The sequence below is a fragment of the Salmo salar genome, chromosome ssa10, assembly GCF_905237065.1.
Source record: "Salmo salar chromosome ssa10, Ssal_v3.1, whole genome shotgun sequence".
NCBI lineage: Eukaryota > Metazoa > Chordata > Actinopteri > Salmoniformes > Salmonidae > Salmo > Salmo salar.
Window position 1 is genome coordinate 19,765,582 of NC_059451.1, and position 15,683 is coordinate 19,781,264.

Sequence of the window (15,683 nt, forward strand, 5' to 3'; positions counted from 1 at the left end):
GGTACTGCCTCTATTTGGGGAAGCATTGGGAGTTAACCCAAGTAGTTCTAAAATCAGTCACATCACTCCTTTGATGTGAGTACTTGCAAGGACTCTGCATAGTAAAGTCAGTCTGTCGCATGAAATAAAGGCCTTAGGCTGCGTTTACACAGGCAGCCGATTCAGAACCTTTTCCACAATAATTTGTAAGTCGCTCTGGATAAGAGCGTCTGCTAAATGACTAAAATGTAAAATGTAATTGGACAAAAGATCAGAATTGGGCTGTGTAAATGGAAAATATCAGAATTGTGTAAACGGAGCCGTAGCCACGGAAGTATTAATCACCATCTGTCTAAGAATGTGTTCGATTATGCACGTATAGGCCACAGCCACTCCAGAAGGTCTTTATTCACAATAAAAAAAAGGTAAACACCATTTTCGCAATCTTCATTTTTATTTGTTGTTGGTTTACAAAATTAAGATTGCACTATGATATATTCCTTCCTTTTGTTATGAGTAGAAAACCTTTAAAGAATTAGTTGAAAGGCAATTTTTTTTTTTTTTACAATATATACATTTCGATCTAAATTATAAATATATAGAAAAACAAAAGCACAACCCAGAATAAGTGCTGAACACAGTTTATACAGAAAAAATAGCCTTTGTTTAAAAATACATACAATCAGTAGCATGTTTTTTGTTTTGTTTTTGTTAGCAATAAATTATTTTAATGTGATACTTCAAAAAAAACGGTTACTTTTTTTTTAAGCTGAAGAAACAAGGATGGTTACAGTATACAAAAATGCAATCCATCAAAAGGTCAGGAATACAACAAGCTTGCAACTCTCAATGTTAACAGACAACAGTAACTTGATTATGCCATTCTTAGTGCAAATTTAGGAAAATGAAAAAGACCTAGTTAAAAGATAAATTGCAGTAAATTTTTTCAAACCGTGTTTGTCCGTTTCCCCAGGTTTATAATGCATATTACTTCACGTGAGCGTTATACCACACAGTCCATTGGCCATAGGTGAAGCATGGGACACAAACTGTTAGATTGAGACATTTTTTGGATTTATTGGAATGTGCCTGATGAGGAAATATATTTAGGACAATCTGAAGCACAGAAGAGAGAGAGGGCTATGAGATGGGTAACTACGAGAACACGGGCCTGAGCTATTGGATGTCTGGGGTATGTTTGAATCTGTCAGAAAGTGGGTAAAGAATCTGCACATACAAGTATATCCAAGTGCAAATCTGCTCAAAATCTTTGTCAGCATTAAAATGTATTAAACAACAAAAAAAAGGACAAAAGATAATGTTCCATAAAAGAAACAGAGTTTGATCTTTGCCCTAAGATCGCATAAACACTTAAAATCACCAACAATTCACAACACTTACCGACAAACAAACCCATCACAAGTCTCAAACATAAAAAAACATTAAAAAAATTATAATAAATACAGCAAGAGTCGCAGCACAGAATGAAGAAATAAAACAGCACTAAAATGTGTATTGGTTAGTTTCACCACTGTTGTTAGGGAAAACAATAACATTTATCTTAACTCCCCACCAATCAATACATGTCTAAGATTTCTTCCTGAGATTGCTATAATAGGTCAGATCTAGCCAGTAACTACAGGGGGGTGGAATACTTTGGTATCTCTTTGCATTCTAAAGTTCTGGCAGAAGCTGTAAAAGTTGGAACAATTCTACTTAAGTCACAAGCAGAATCAGATAAAAGAACTGGAAAGAAACAACCCTGTACAGCAGTACAGCACAGTGCAATATTATTTGGTGGCAGGTTATAAACTTATTTTTTTGTTTTTATAATCTTGAAAACTAGAAACGTCCCTGACCTAAAGTATCATCAGGATAACAATCTAAAAACAAAATGTCCCTTAAATATAAATAACAATTATAATGATCATAATAACAAGGATGACAAAAACATCAAGAGCACATTGCTTTTATCCCCATCACAATGTTTATACAAAGTTCCTAAGTATTTCAGATGTCTTTAACTACAGACTACGAGTAGAACAAAAAGAAAGAGGAATACAATTCTTACCATGCACAGGTGAATCTATAACCTTCGGCTGTGGAGCATAAACAGTACTTAGACTTCTAAAACATCTGCTATTCAAAATGTCTTGTTTATTGCTTTTGATTGGTTGAACTTACCCAGGCTTTTCATGAACAAATTACAGTGCATCCATTTCACAAAGACAGACAGATCTCACAGATTCTGAAATGTAATATACGATATACATATAATATGGACTAAAACAAATATTCATATTAATATTGGTCAGAAAGTTGAACAAAACAAAATAACAAATGCACTCGACACTTTCCTGAGAGCTTCAAATGAAAAGCAAACCATGGGTCACATCGTTGGATGAATGTTGTGTAGACTTAAAGTAGGATATTTGACACCATTTTAAAACCATCCACCCAATTGCATTAAACCAGCAGTGTCTATCCCATCTAACCCCTGTTCTCGGTTTATCACAAGGCCTGGGAAAGCAGGATTCCAACACAGAACAGTCTGCCGATGGGCTGAAGAGACCACTATAGTGTAGGGTCCACAGACAGACATACACATACTGAGTTGTGGTGTGGGGGCTATCCCTGGCCCACCACCATCATAGATCCAACAGTGGGTAAGTTAAATACAAATATAATAAATTAAAATGCCAATGCTTCGAGTATAAATCTATACATTAGGCCTATATGGGTTTCAAAGACTACATTTAAGTAGGTTTCCAAAGGCACTGTTACAATGGCAGACTTTTCTATACCCCTCCCTTCTTTGTTTTTAAGCGAGACACAGGAGTGAGTGATGATAGAAACCGCAGGGAGAGGGGGACACAAGGGAGAGGAAGGGGCTAAAACTAAAACATTTCACCCCTATGAACCAATCTGCCCTGTGTTGATTTTTCCAGTTTGAAGTTTTTGAGTGGAGCCCTTGGTTTAAACAAACCAAGCGTTGCAAGATAGCCCAATTCAAGTCGATGCAATGACGATGAGGCAACACAGAAAAGTAAACACACAACAGATGTGCATGAAAGGCAGTTGGAAGCCAGCAACGTTACCAATGATACCCAACATAACCAGTAGGGGAAGCTGTGGTTCTAGAAAAATATGTTTATACACTGTGATTTCCTCAACAAAGCAACACAATTCCAACTGTGATGGATCATTTAAAAAGCACATGCGCTTTTGATAGTCTTAAAAACAAAATCAAACCCAGGTGGAATTGTGTTTCTTCATTAAGTCAAGTCTCGGTGTAAAACTGTGGTTTTGAGCCCCCCTGCTCTCTCAATGAAGGGACCCGGCCAATTCCACCCGGGTCATTCGTTCACCATCTCCGAATGAGACCAAACCATTTGGTCTAGTGAACGTGCCCCTGGCCTGTGGATCCAGAGCCTGGAGAGGGATGGGGAGGAGAAGAGCACAGGACAGGCAGTGGTGTGACTAGGCCCTGAGGGGAGCGTTCCCGCTCAGCAGCTAGAGGACAGACAGACACATTGAAGAGGTTGTTACGCAGAGTCCCATTCGTTCGGCTGGTACTGGATAACCGACTGGCGGTCCGCACTGGTCCGCATCATGTTGTCAAGGACCTCGCGCGCGTTGATGAGTGTGTCCGTGCTGCAGTGGCTGTTGGCTAGAGGGAGGGGCTGCTGTTCTGAGGGGGCCAGGGCCGAGGAGGAAAAGTGAGAGGGGGTGGAGGGGGACGAGAGGTGGCCGGACGAGACGTGAGCCACTGTGTTGGAGGAAGAGGAGGAGGTAGAAGAGGTGGAGGGGTTAGTAGCTGTCTGGCTGGACAGAGAGTAAGGCAGAGAGTCTGGATGGTCAAGGATATAGTAGTCCTGGTGGGCGCTGTTGATTAAAGGCTGATCTGACCACTGCTGTAGCTGTGGTTGTATCTGCTGTGGCGACTGTAGCTGCCGCTGTTTGATCAGCGGTGGCTGTAGAGGTTGCTGCAGAATATGTGCAGTGTTCTGGGCGGCGAGTGCGTGCCGCGATATCAGTCTCTCCAGGTCAAAGTCGGAGCCCCCTGTCAGGCTGACCAGGCCCAGGCCTCCCTCCGTGCTATCTGGGGAGGGAGAGGAGCTCATCGTCAGGTCCAGGACCTCCTCCCCAACCCGAAAGGGCTTGGTGGTGGAGGTTGGAGCGTGCTGCATTGGGGGCAGGGAGGGGAAGTAGTGGGGGAAGTGGGAGAAGATGCTGGCCATGCTGGGGAGCTGGTTGATCGGGCTGGGCTGGGGTTTGACCTGTGGAGGTTTGGGCTGTAGTAGAGGCTTGACCTGTAAAGGCTTGGCCTGGGTCAGGCTCAGGCTCTGGTAGAAGTTCTGAGTCCTGTGGCTCTGAGACAGGCTCTGGGGCTGGCTGTAGGGCTTGGCCAGCAGGTGCATGTCCTGAAGCTGCCGCTGCTCGGCTAGCCTCTGCTCCTGGGCATGCTGCTCCCTCTCCTTGCGCCTCCTCTTTACCTCCTCATCCATTTTGAGAAGCTCCACTCGCACGCGGGCCACGCAGTTCTCTGGGATCTTGATACCTAGGAGAGAAAGAGAGGGTATTAGGTTTACATTCGTTTATACAAGTTGATCATTTGGCTCAGTCGATAGCAGCATAGCCTGTTGTGCCATTTGATTTTGGCCACTGAAAAAACGCATTTGCCAAGACATTCAGTGATGGGGTGTGTGTGTGTGAATTGCATGAAGTTGTTGTGTACTCACCGACTTGCTTGTTACTATTTTTGGTTTTGAGGCGTACGATCTGCAGGATGCTGGAGCTGGTGATGTCAGAGACCACGTCAGCCACACGCTTCCAGACGCGCAGCAGTGCCCCGCACAGCATGTGGTACTGGCGCAGACGCATACCCTGCAGACACTCCTGTCCCTCCTCGATCTTCTTACACTTCCCGTTCCAGTTAGCATGGCTACATTTCCCAAAGGAGAAGTTGAACTGGCTCTCCCAGCTGTCCTTGGCTTGGTCTGGGGTCACCTAGGAGGGGAACCCCATATAAAACATTCTTATGTTAAACACTTTTTTGTATATACACTGCTCAAAAAAATAAAGGAAACACTTAAACACAATGTAACTCCAAGTCAATCACACTTCTGTGAAATCAAACTGTCCACTTAGGAAGCAACACTGATTGACAATAAATTTCACATGCTGTTGTGCAAATGGAATAGACAACAGGTGGAAATTATAGGCAATTAGCAAGACACCCACAATAAAGGAGTGGTTCTGCAGGTGGTGACCACAGACCACTTCTCAGTTCCTATGCTTCCTGGCTGATGTTTTGGTCACTTTTGAATGCTGGCGGTGCTTTCACTCTAGTGGTAGCATGAGACGGAGTCTACAACCCACACAAGTGGCTCAGGTAGTGCAGCTCATCCAGGATGGCACATCAATGCGAGCTGTGGCAAGAAGGTTTGCTGTGTCTGTCAGCGTAGTGTCCAGAGCATGGAGGCGCTACAAGGAGACAGGCCAGTACATCAGGAGACGTGGAGGAGGCCGTAGGAGGGCAACAACCCAGCAGCAGGACCCCTACCTCTGCCTTTGTGCAAGGAGGAGCAGGAGGAGCACTGCCAGAGTCCTGCAAAATGACCTCCAGGCCACAAATGTGCATGTGTCTGCTCAAACGGTCAGAAACAGACTCCATGAGGGTGGTATGAGGGCCCGACGTCCACAGGTGTGGTTTGTGCTTACAGCCCAACACCGTGCAGGACGTTTGGCATTTGCCAGAGAACACCAAGATTGGCAAATTCGCCACTGGCGCCCTGTGCTCTTCACAGATGAAAGCAGGTTCACACTGAGCACGTGACAGACGTGACAGAGTCTGGAGACGCCGTGGAGAACGTTCTGCTGCCTGCAACATCCTCCAGCATGACCGGTTTGGCGGTGGGTCAGTCATGGTGTGGGGTGGCATTTCTTTGGGGGGCCGCACAGCCCTCCATGTGCACGCCAGAGGTAGCCTGACTGCCATTAGGTACCGAGATGAGATCCTCAGACCCGTTGTGAGACCATATGCTGGTGCGGTTGGCCCTGGGTTCCTCCTAATGCAAAACAATGCTAGACCTCATGTAGCTGGAGTGTGTCAGCAGTTCCTGCAAGAGGAAGGCATTGATGCTATGGACTGGCCCGCCCATTCCCCAGACCTGAATCCAATTGAGCACATCTGGGACATCATGTCTCGCTCCATCCACCAACGCCACGTTGCACCACAGACTGTCCAGGAGTTGGCGGATGCTTTAGTCCAGGTCTGGGAGGAGATCCCTCAGGAGACTATCCGCCACCTCATCAGGAGCATGCCCAGGCGTTGTAGGGAGGTCATACAGGCACGTGGAGGCCACACACACTACTGAGCCTCATTTTGACTTGTTTTAAGGACATTACATCAAAGTTGGATCAGCCTGTAGTGTGGTTTTCCACTTTAATTTTGAGTGCGACTCCAAATCCAGACCTCCATGGGTTGATAAATTGGATTTCCATTGATTATTTAATAAGATTATTTCATTCATTCAGATCTAAGATGTGTTCCCTTAATTTTTTTGAGCAGTTTATATTGGACCTTACATTACAGGATAGAAACAGGGCTGTATTTCCTGTTTCACTACTTTGTTTATTCCACTAGAGGGAAGCATACACTACAGAAAACCACAACAGAGACATTTCCCACAAAACAACAAAGAGAAATCTCTTTGCCATGTTCCGAGTGGAAACCTGTGTGCATGTCAGTAAACCCGATAGCTGTTCCTTCAGCCGACCAACAGACTGCTATCCGTGTGGGTGTGTCCCTGTGTGTGCACGGTGTGTGTGTGAGACAGACCTACCTTGCGGTAGCGTTGCTGCAGGTTGTCCAGGCTCTCGGGGTGGGCCTGCTTGCCGATGTTGGGCTTGTAGACGATGAAGTTCCTCCCTCGGCCCTGCTCCGCCAATAGCACACAAGGGTGGTTCCCCCGCAACTGAGGAACACATAGGAGACGGAAATGATTTTAAAGTTCTGTAAAATACTTTAATGTGTTTTCCTCTGGGCACATGAACTCCATCTGTACAATTGTTTTAAACCACCAATAAATCAAATCAAGAAAGAAGCGGAAGATTTATACTGCGTTTAACTGGGACACAGGCAGTGTTGAAGTGTTTGCCCGGAGGGTAATTGAAGACTGAATAGTAATTTCATTGTTGAATTGTAGTATGAACCAAGTGAATGTGACTACAGTATAATTAAGAAAATCCAACATCAGAAAGGACGAGACAGTGTATATTGTTCACTCTTGCCACTACAATTAATACTGAATAAATGATCCTTCTTTAGGTTCACAATTCCATTCTACTCCCTTGATGTGGGATGAAAGAGCCCCAAATCCAGAGAACAGAGAATTGAACAGAGGAAACTGGACCCATCTGAACTGTCATTCACCTCTGGGAAACAGCCAGTCTGGAAGCTGTTCCAGCGCTGATTGAGCCCTGAAGAGGTACAGGGACTCACAGTATCACAGGCTTCCTGGTACTGCGTCAGTGTGCGTGCTGGGACATGCAGAGCATCGCTCTCTGCTCTATGGTAGCCAGCTAGACTCACCTTGTAGGAGAGATAGAAGCCTTCGTCAGGACTGTTGAGGTTCTGGGCCTTCTCGTAGGCCTCCTCCCAGGGCATCCCTCTATCCACGCTGATCTATAAGGGTGACAGGCAGAGGGAAAAGGTTAGAGTAGCTGTATGGGAAAGCAATATGCAGAGTACCCACTATGGGCATGAGTCAATATTCTAACACACAAAACTCTGTGCCCAAACACACCCCCCCCCGCATGCACAGATCTCGGTCCTGGTTGTGTTGGTTTGAAACGTCAACTCTAGGTTAGCCTGCAGCGAAGGCAAGGCAGGAAGCCGGAGACACTAGTAATTATCTCTTTGCCTCTTTGGTTGTGTATGTGGGAAACACCGCTCTCTTGTTCTGTCGTGTCAATGATAGGAAGTGTTTTGTTTTTATTTCTAGTTTTAGTCTCTGAGATGTAATGTCTACTTTTCAGGCCAGAGAAGAGGCTCAAACAGCAGCACTGATTTAGTTGCAAATCTATGTACATTTGGTATGAGGCGCCACTGCAAAAATATAGATCGATAATCCTATTGTACATGAATAATGTACCAGTGTACCATAGGAGCGATGCCTACCTTGTAGAGCACGACCTGTCCGTCCTGGGGGTTACCCACTGTCATGAAGGTCTCCTGTTTCTCCTCATAAATTTCATCGTTACCTGGGGCCAGATCTGAAAGACAGGACACAGTGTTCCAGTCAGGAGACATATCTATCATCTCTATACAGAGCCTCAGTACCATCACAAGCAATCAGCCTCATGCTTCTGTTCATGGAAAAATATTCTAGGAAGGCCAAATGCAGCACGGCGGATTTCTTTGACTGGCATGTGGAATGCTATTCATTTGCAATACTGTGCAGCATATGGTGCTAAATGTATATAGTTGGCCTTTACTATACAACCTAAGGGGCTCCAAAGTTGCACAGGGGTTTAAGGCACTGCGTGCTAGAGGCGTCACTACAGACCCTGGTTCGATTCCAGGCTGTATCACAACCGGCTGTGATTGAGAGTCCCATAGGGCGGCGCACAATTGGCCCAGCGTCGCCCGGGTTAGGGTTTGGCAAGGGGGAGGCCGTTATTGTAAATAACAATTTGTTCCTAACCGATTTGCCTAGTAAAATAAATAAGGGAAAGTGCACCCTTTTATTGACTCAGGTTTTATGTGTAGACATAAAATATCCAAGCGCCACTACCACCTCATGTTAAGAGTCTCCATAATGTAATGTAGAAATGCTGCCTAGAGTGAGTGTTGGAAGTCTATACCTAAGATGCCCATGTCATATTTGCCCTCCTTCTTGTCCTTTTCGATCAGGTAGTCAAAGTTGTCAGTGAAGTACTGGAACAGAGAGTTCTGCTTGTGGACCTCCAGGCCCAGGATCCGGTTGAGGAACTTGGTGATGCTGCAGTCTTTCTCAGTACTGAGACCAAAGCGAGGCTCCTTGCAGAAGATGCCCACGTCCATCATGCCATGCTTCATGTCTGAAACAGGGAATAAAGTCATTATTTCAATGTAGCTTTGGACAGGACTTGCATAATGTTTGGGACACATTCCGAAACACGCACTCAACATACCTCTGAAGAACAGGGCATCGCCCCCGGGGTAGCCTTTGGGAGGGGACACCTTGCTCTCAATGTGACCCAGGATGGCTTTGGTGATCTTATCTAGAGCCTTGGTACCATACTACAGAGAATACAAATAGGGATACAGGTCATTTAAGATGTCAGGTAATGCCAATTTGGCTTCTATACAAGCCGAAGAATGATCTCTGTTGGAGTAATTCAAGCCAGTGCATACCTTGTTTTCAAAGTTGTATTTGCTCAGGTCTCTGGACTCTGTGGCTCTCCTGTCACCGTGGGTCAATGCACCCTGGACATAGGAACACACTGTTAGCACTAAAGCCTTACTGAATCACCAGCTACAAACACACAATTTTCTCAACTGCAGCAGACACCTAAAGCATAGAGGCACTGAATTGACACCACTGCCAAAACATGTCAAATGTTGTGCAGATTGTGACTGAAGGTCCACTTGAAGCCAGCTGCTGCTGCATTAGCTGGTGCCCACAAAGGAATGTTCTGGGATGAAAACAAAGGGGTGTTTCTGCCAGATATGAGGTCACTGCTCATCTGGAGGCAGCCAAACATGTATTCAGTGGCTAGGAGGGAGGCGAAGAAGAGAGGCTAGGTCCTGGCATGACATAACCCATTCTGAGGCTGGCAGAGACACCTCCCTCCCACCTCCCTTCAGAAAGAAAAGGCAAATAAATGACTGGAGTAAAGACATTACAATATGGAAAACTGTCTCATAGGAATCTCATATAATTACCCAGACCTGGATGTGTTCCAAAGTCTGAAAATAACCTTATTATTCAGACCAAAGGAGGACCGGAGGCATTTCCCGGGTTTGAAATGTTGCGTGAAAGGTGTTTATGTGACCTCAGGTGACTCAGAGCAGCTGGTCAATAGGACAGAGCAGTGCCAAGACAGGGTGAGGGCTGGGATAGTGGGGGGGATGGGAAGAGTCCTAGCACTCTGACTAGGGGAGATATACTAGTAAAAGGGTGGCCTCTGCTCTTAAGTTATTAGCTCAGCATACCAATCTTCACTCCAGTAAAACACAGACTTATGGGATGTGGAGTAGATGAGGCTAGAGCCGCACGTACCAGGCTCTCCAGTCTCTTGGCCACGATGGAGGCAAAGCGTCTCTCCCCGGCCAGCTCAGAGATGAGGAAAATGTACTCTGGAGCCGTCACCTGGTTGGAGCGATGGGTACGACCTGGTGAATCACACACAGAGGAGGAAGACCAGTCAGAACAGACTGACTCAGATGGAACTAGTTGGTTAGGTTGATTTCAATGATGTATGAACAGAGGATGATTTCCTGGTAAATCTGTCTCTGAATAGAGAAGTGTCTTACTAAGAGCCACCCACCACATCTTTTCTATGGAACATATTTTTCCTGGAACACCTAGGCCTCCTGACTGTTTGTGTGTGTGTGTATTGTTGTTAGTGTAAATCGTGTCTGTCAATCAGGCCCCACACATGCCAACCCACACAGTAAGTTGCTCCCCAAGGGAGCACGGCTGACGGGAAGTCAGTTAATTACTTGCAAACAATTCATTCACAGACCGCAATGTGTGTGTGTGTACACAGGCCTGCTTTTCACTGTTGTTGGGTGCAAAATTGCTGTATATCTAGCAGACAGCACCGGATATTAAGGCTAATTATATTATTCTGATAGTTGAACACCTCTCTCCCTGCATCCAGACAAAACTGCACCACCTCCAAATTAAGTTTCACAGCATTAATAAAAGTGACTCATTCTAATCATTAGAATGTCTCGCCTCCTTAGGTCCAAAAAGACAAAACATATTTTAATTTGATATACATCAAATTATGAAATCTGTCTTTAGGGAAGGCCATTTGAAGAGGCAGCAGATACTAATGAAATTACATTTCATCAGGCTAGGGTGAAACCAGCTAGCAGTGGATTGTGTGAAGAGAGATTACAGGTTACACACACTGAGTGACAGTGTGTGTGTGTAACCTGCATTACGAGAGTCTAACCCTGACCCTAACCATGAATACGACCTCTAAACTTAACCTAACTGACTCCTGACCTTTAACCCCTGGTCCTCTCCAGACTCACCAAACTGCTGAATGGCTCTGTCTGCACTCCAGGGCAGCTCCAGCGTCATGTGGACCCTCCGACACTGGTTCTTCACCCGCTTGTCTGCCTGCAGGGAGATGCCCGAGCTGGCCGCCTCTGAGATGATGGCCACCAGCTGGGGAGTGGAGGAGAGAGGGGTGGAGGAGAGCGGGACGGAGGTTAGCGGATAGAAAAAAAACACTAACACTGCAAGACAGACCACAGAATAATGCCTTTGTATGCTGTCATAACATATCACAGGATTGTGATTTTCGAAACAAGAACAAACACATTTTGTGAGCGAGGCCCTTCGACACTCAGCCACTTGTGATACATGTTGAATGGTTCTAGAGAGGTTGCCTGGTGCTCAAATAGCGGTCCAGTCCAGTGTCTCACCTTCTCTCCGCACATGAAGCGGTCCTTCTCCTTAAGGTTGATGTGGTCGATGGTATGGCTCTGCTCCGCACGCGACTCGTAGCGCACGCTCCCGTCAGGCCGTCGCACCACACGCCCCTTACGACCAGTCATCTACAAGAGAGGTTAGAAGGCGTCAACGGAGAACGTACAGCCCAGTTTGTATCCAACATTCATCTCACCCTTCTTCTGATGGAGCCCTTACATTACAAGTACTTCATTCAAACGTCTCTCTTTCAGAGTACTCTTTTTCTATCAGGTTGAAAGGACACTTCTCTGCAACATAGGGGTACGTACCTCCGAGACTTTCTCTGGACCTCCCAACTTGTCGATGAGTTCATCCAGAGTGTTCAGAGGTAGCTCCTTCCCCAGGTCAGCGATCTTGTTCAGGAGGTCCTGCTTCATCTCCTCTATCCTTGCTGTAGAGAACCCAACCAACCCCAGACAGAGAGGCATGTTAACGACTGTAACCAGAGTCACACACAGTCATAAAACCACCAAGGAGAGACCACAGCAAGATGCCCCCCAAATGTCTGCCAAGTGTTTTTACTGTCGACGAAGATGACGTCGTCGTCGTTGTTGTTGTCCAGCAGGGAGTCGGGTGAGGAGTTGGAGTCGGTGTCCATGCCGTCCGTGTCCGTGCTGCTGTCGTCACTGATGTTGATTACACCCCCCGGATCCACCATGGTGTGCTTTGGGAACTTGGGCTGCCGGCCCCTGGGCTTACCTAGTGGACAGAGCGCACATGAGTGAATTCAGACTGTGGCTCAGTGGCTTCACCTGAATAGTCCATGATGAGATTTTGACCGGACGTGATGAGGCAACACTTTGCGACATATAAAAATAAAATTTATATTATCATTATATAATAGGAGTGTAACGGTTCACCACGTATTGTGGTTTTGGGGTCACACGGTTTGGTTTCGGTACAACTGGAAAATTAAATGCCACCCATAATGTTCAGCATCCACAAGGTTCCTGGCATTGTCTGTTGTGACCGGATTGTTATGTTGGGCCTTTCAAGTTTCCACTCGGATGCTGTGAGGTGGGACCATGTAGGAGGTGGGAATTTAACCGTTATGACGTTGTCCATACTCTAGTCCAGTTGAGTATGGACGAGGTCCATACTCTAGTCCAGTTGGTGGCGGTAATGCACCTTAAAGTTGCCAACCGCCATATAAAATCCACAGAAGAAGAATGAATGAGACAAGATTAATCAAAGAAAAACTAACTAGGTTTCCCCTTTTATCTATGGATAAATTGTCGGTGTAGAGAACACACGATGTTGTGTGACTCAAGGACCATACTGTGCGCATTTCAGGTAAAACAACAACCCAATGTTAATCTCGCAGGACAAATCAGCTAGCAACAGTAAGCTAGCTATGTTTTCTGTGTGTTTCGACCTTAATATAGTTTGGTTTTGGTATTTTAACCTGTGTGTCATGAACACGTCCAATAGGGATAGACAAAATCAACATGCATGCGCGGAGCTGGTTTGGTCATCGTGTTAAGAGTTTCCGTCTTGCTCCTGTATACAGGGATGTCGTCGATGTAAATGTGTCAACATATTTGAGGTGTTGGCAGCTGCATAGGCTATTGTCATTGAGCATGGCATCATACTGTTAATGTGTTATCCACAACTCTGTCCATTGTCGTTGTAATCTACTGGGAAGCCAAAATGTTCCCAAACCACTCACCATCGTACAGAACTAGTTCCCGTCTGCTCCTCACAAAAGGACATTTTGAAATGTGCCAATTAAGATTTGAACTTTGATTACAACGTGGGCATAGGCTCTAGTTGTTTTAACAGAATCATCTTAGATTTACTGATGAGGTAGAGACCTACAACGCAGCATATGCACGTCACATAGGCCTTGTTTTTGTTATGTATTAGTTTGAGTTCACATTGTGGACAGAAGCGAGGTCCCGTACCATACGGGACGTCGGTACGAATACTGTTACACCACTGTTATATATGCAAACTCTTGACCTGACAACACAAATGCTAATTTGGACAAAGCACCTCACAAGGGGAGCGCAGAGCTTTTAGTATTTTAGCTGACGTACGTTTTCTTTTGTTTCCAGGCGCTTTCTCTCTCCTCGGCTTCTCAGAGGGAAAGTGTTTCTGTACCAGAGCTTTGAACACCCCCCTGAGGAGAAAAGACCAGACAGACAGAAGGTTATCATCTGAATCTACCACTGTGGAAGGCTGACAGGATGTCAGGACAGTTCTGACAGGTTATAGAGATGTGAGTGACAAGCTCTGATTGACCTTATCTTATACATTTCATGTCTCCCAGAGTCAGACGGTCCAGACAGACAGACTGTCCAGACAGACAGAGAGGGTAATTTCCATCCTGACACCTAGGTATGCTCCCGGGTAGAACATGACTGCAGGTACAGATCTAGGATCAGCTTAACCTCCCCAAATCCTAGCCCTTAACCATTAGCTGGGAAAACAGATTAATTTAATTTGGATCAGTGTCTAGGGGAAGATTCATCCTACACCCTCAGGTAGTGATGTTTAAGAGAGAAAAGTGAAGGGTTCTGACTAAACCTTTGACTGAAGCTGGAGAGTGACAAATGGAATGTCTTTTAACTAGGAACTGGTAATGTACCCGGCAACAGACAAATTATTAATGTGAAAACCACAGGTGCGTCAGACAGAAAAGTCCCAGTTACACTAGATGAAAGCTGTGGTGTTGTGTGTGAGGTTTGAGTCAGGGCTGAACCAAAGATCAATTTGCTCCAATACTCTACCTTAACCAAGGCTTCAGAGAGCCAAGGACACAATACTTACTCTGCTGCGGATACGAATCTGTCCAGGTGTCCATCGTTCTCATCCAGGACCTCTCTGGTTCGGGCCTCTCCTGTAGACTGCAGACCAATCACAATGCACTGGGGAGGGGAGAAACAAGACACATGAGAAGGGCGTCACACTTAAACATAGCAACAAGGAAAAACATGGGTCCATTTTATTTTCCCATTCAAATGCATGGATAATTGTGATAACGCCTATTGGCCAGAGATTCCCATCTAAATGACAATCATGGTTAAATAAAGGATGAATTAATTAATACAAGTGCTGGTCAGTCTCACCTTGCCAGCCTCCAGCTCCTTATTGGCCAGCTCCACCAGGCAGCGGACCTTGGCGGCGATGCAGAGGTATTTGAAGAAGCGCTGGTGAGACGACCAGAACTGACCCCACAGGGACTTCCTGCTGACCAGACACAGCTCATCCGCAGCACGCATGAACACGGCCAGAGTCTCCGCCCACTGAGGAGGACACACACAGTCACTTCACGAGCACTCACATCTTTAGACATACTGTAACAGGGCAGTTACACACACTTCACTGGATACACACACACACACACACAGGTAAATTTACTAGCAGTCACACAGTCTACACACAAACAAATGCAGTCACCGCTCACATTTCTCCACATAAAAACAAATCACACATCACTACCTACCTGCACGCACATTAGTGATGGGGGGGGGAATCTGAAGTTAAATATATTATTTTAGCGCTAGTTGGTGATACCTGCACCAAAACACCAGTATTTGTCCTTCATAGCTTACATTCCATCTTTTTAAACAGGAAACAATTTGTTTTCAGCACTTTTATTTCCATGACTGATCAGAATTCATTTTTACATGCTATCGCGCTCTCTCTCACACACACACACACACACACACACACACACAACACATAATATAGACATATACAGTACCAGTCAAAGGTTTGGACACACCTACTCATTCAAGGGTTTTTATTTTACTATTTTCTACATTGTAGAATAATAGTGTAGACATCAACACTATGAAATAACAGAGTCATGCAGTAACCAAAAAATGCCTTTATGACAGCTTTGCATTCTCTTAACCAGTTTCACAAGGTAGTCACCTGGAAGGCATTTCAATTAACAGGTGTGCCTTGTTAAAAGTTAATTTGTGGAATTTCTTTCCATCTCAATGCGTTTGAGCCAATCAGTTGTGTTGTGACAAGGTAGGGGTGGTATACAGAAGA

General features: G+C 45.5%; 1 protein-coding gene across 6 annotated transcripts in view; it reads right to left on the bottom strand.

Moving 5' to 3' along the window:
* Window positions 1–604: 604 nt before the first annotated feature.
* LOC106613723 (protein strawberry notch homolog 2) overlaps window positions 605–15,683 on the bottom strand; it is a 118,211-nt gene continuing 103,132 nt past the window's right edge. For all 6 annotated transcript variants that reach the window (XM_014216274.2, XM_014216273.2, XM_045687465.1 and 3 more), the window contains 16 exons: window positions 14,750–14,926; window positions 14,451–14,548; window positions 13,718–13,800; window positions 12,201–12,377; window positions 11,948–12,069; window positions 11,633–11,764; window positions 11,237–11,372; window positions 10,251–10,363; window positions 9,383–9,454; window positions 9,160–9,268; window positions 8,851–9,066; window positions 8,165–8,259; window positions 7,577–7,669; window positions 6,828–6,959; window positions 4,722–4,989; window positions 605–4,540 (listed from right to left, as the gene is read on the bottom strand). In XM_014216274.2, coding sequence (XP_014071749.2) covers window positions 3,525–4,540; window positions 4,722–4,989; window positions 6,828–6,959; window positions 7,577–7,669; window positions 8,165–8,259; window positions 8,851–9,066; window positions 9,160–9,268; window positions 9,383–9,454; window positions 10,251–10,363; window positions 11,237–11,372; window positions 11,633–11,764; window positions 11,948–12,069; window positions 12,201–12,377; window positions 13,718–13,800; window positions 14,451–14,548; window positions 14,750–14,926 — 3,039 coding nt within the window. In that variant the 3' untranslated portion in view covers window positions 605–3,524. The remainder of the gene's footprint in view (window positions 4,541–4,721; window positions 4,990–6,827; window positions 6,960–7,576; window positions 7,670–8,164; window positions 8,260–8,850; window positions 9,067–9,159; window positions 9,269–9,382; window positions 9,455–10,250; window positions 10,364–11,236; window positions 11,373–11,632; window positions 11,765–11,947; window positions 12,070–12,200; window positions 12,378–13,717; window positions 13,801–14,450; window positions 14,549–14,749; window positions 14,927–15,683) is intronic.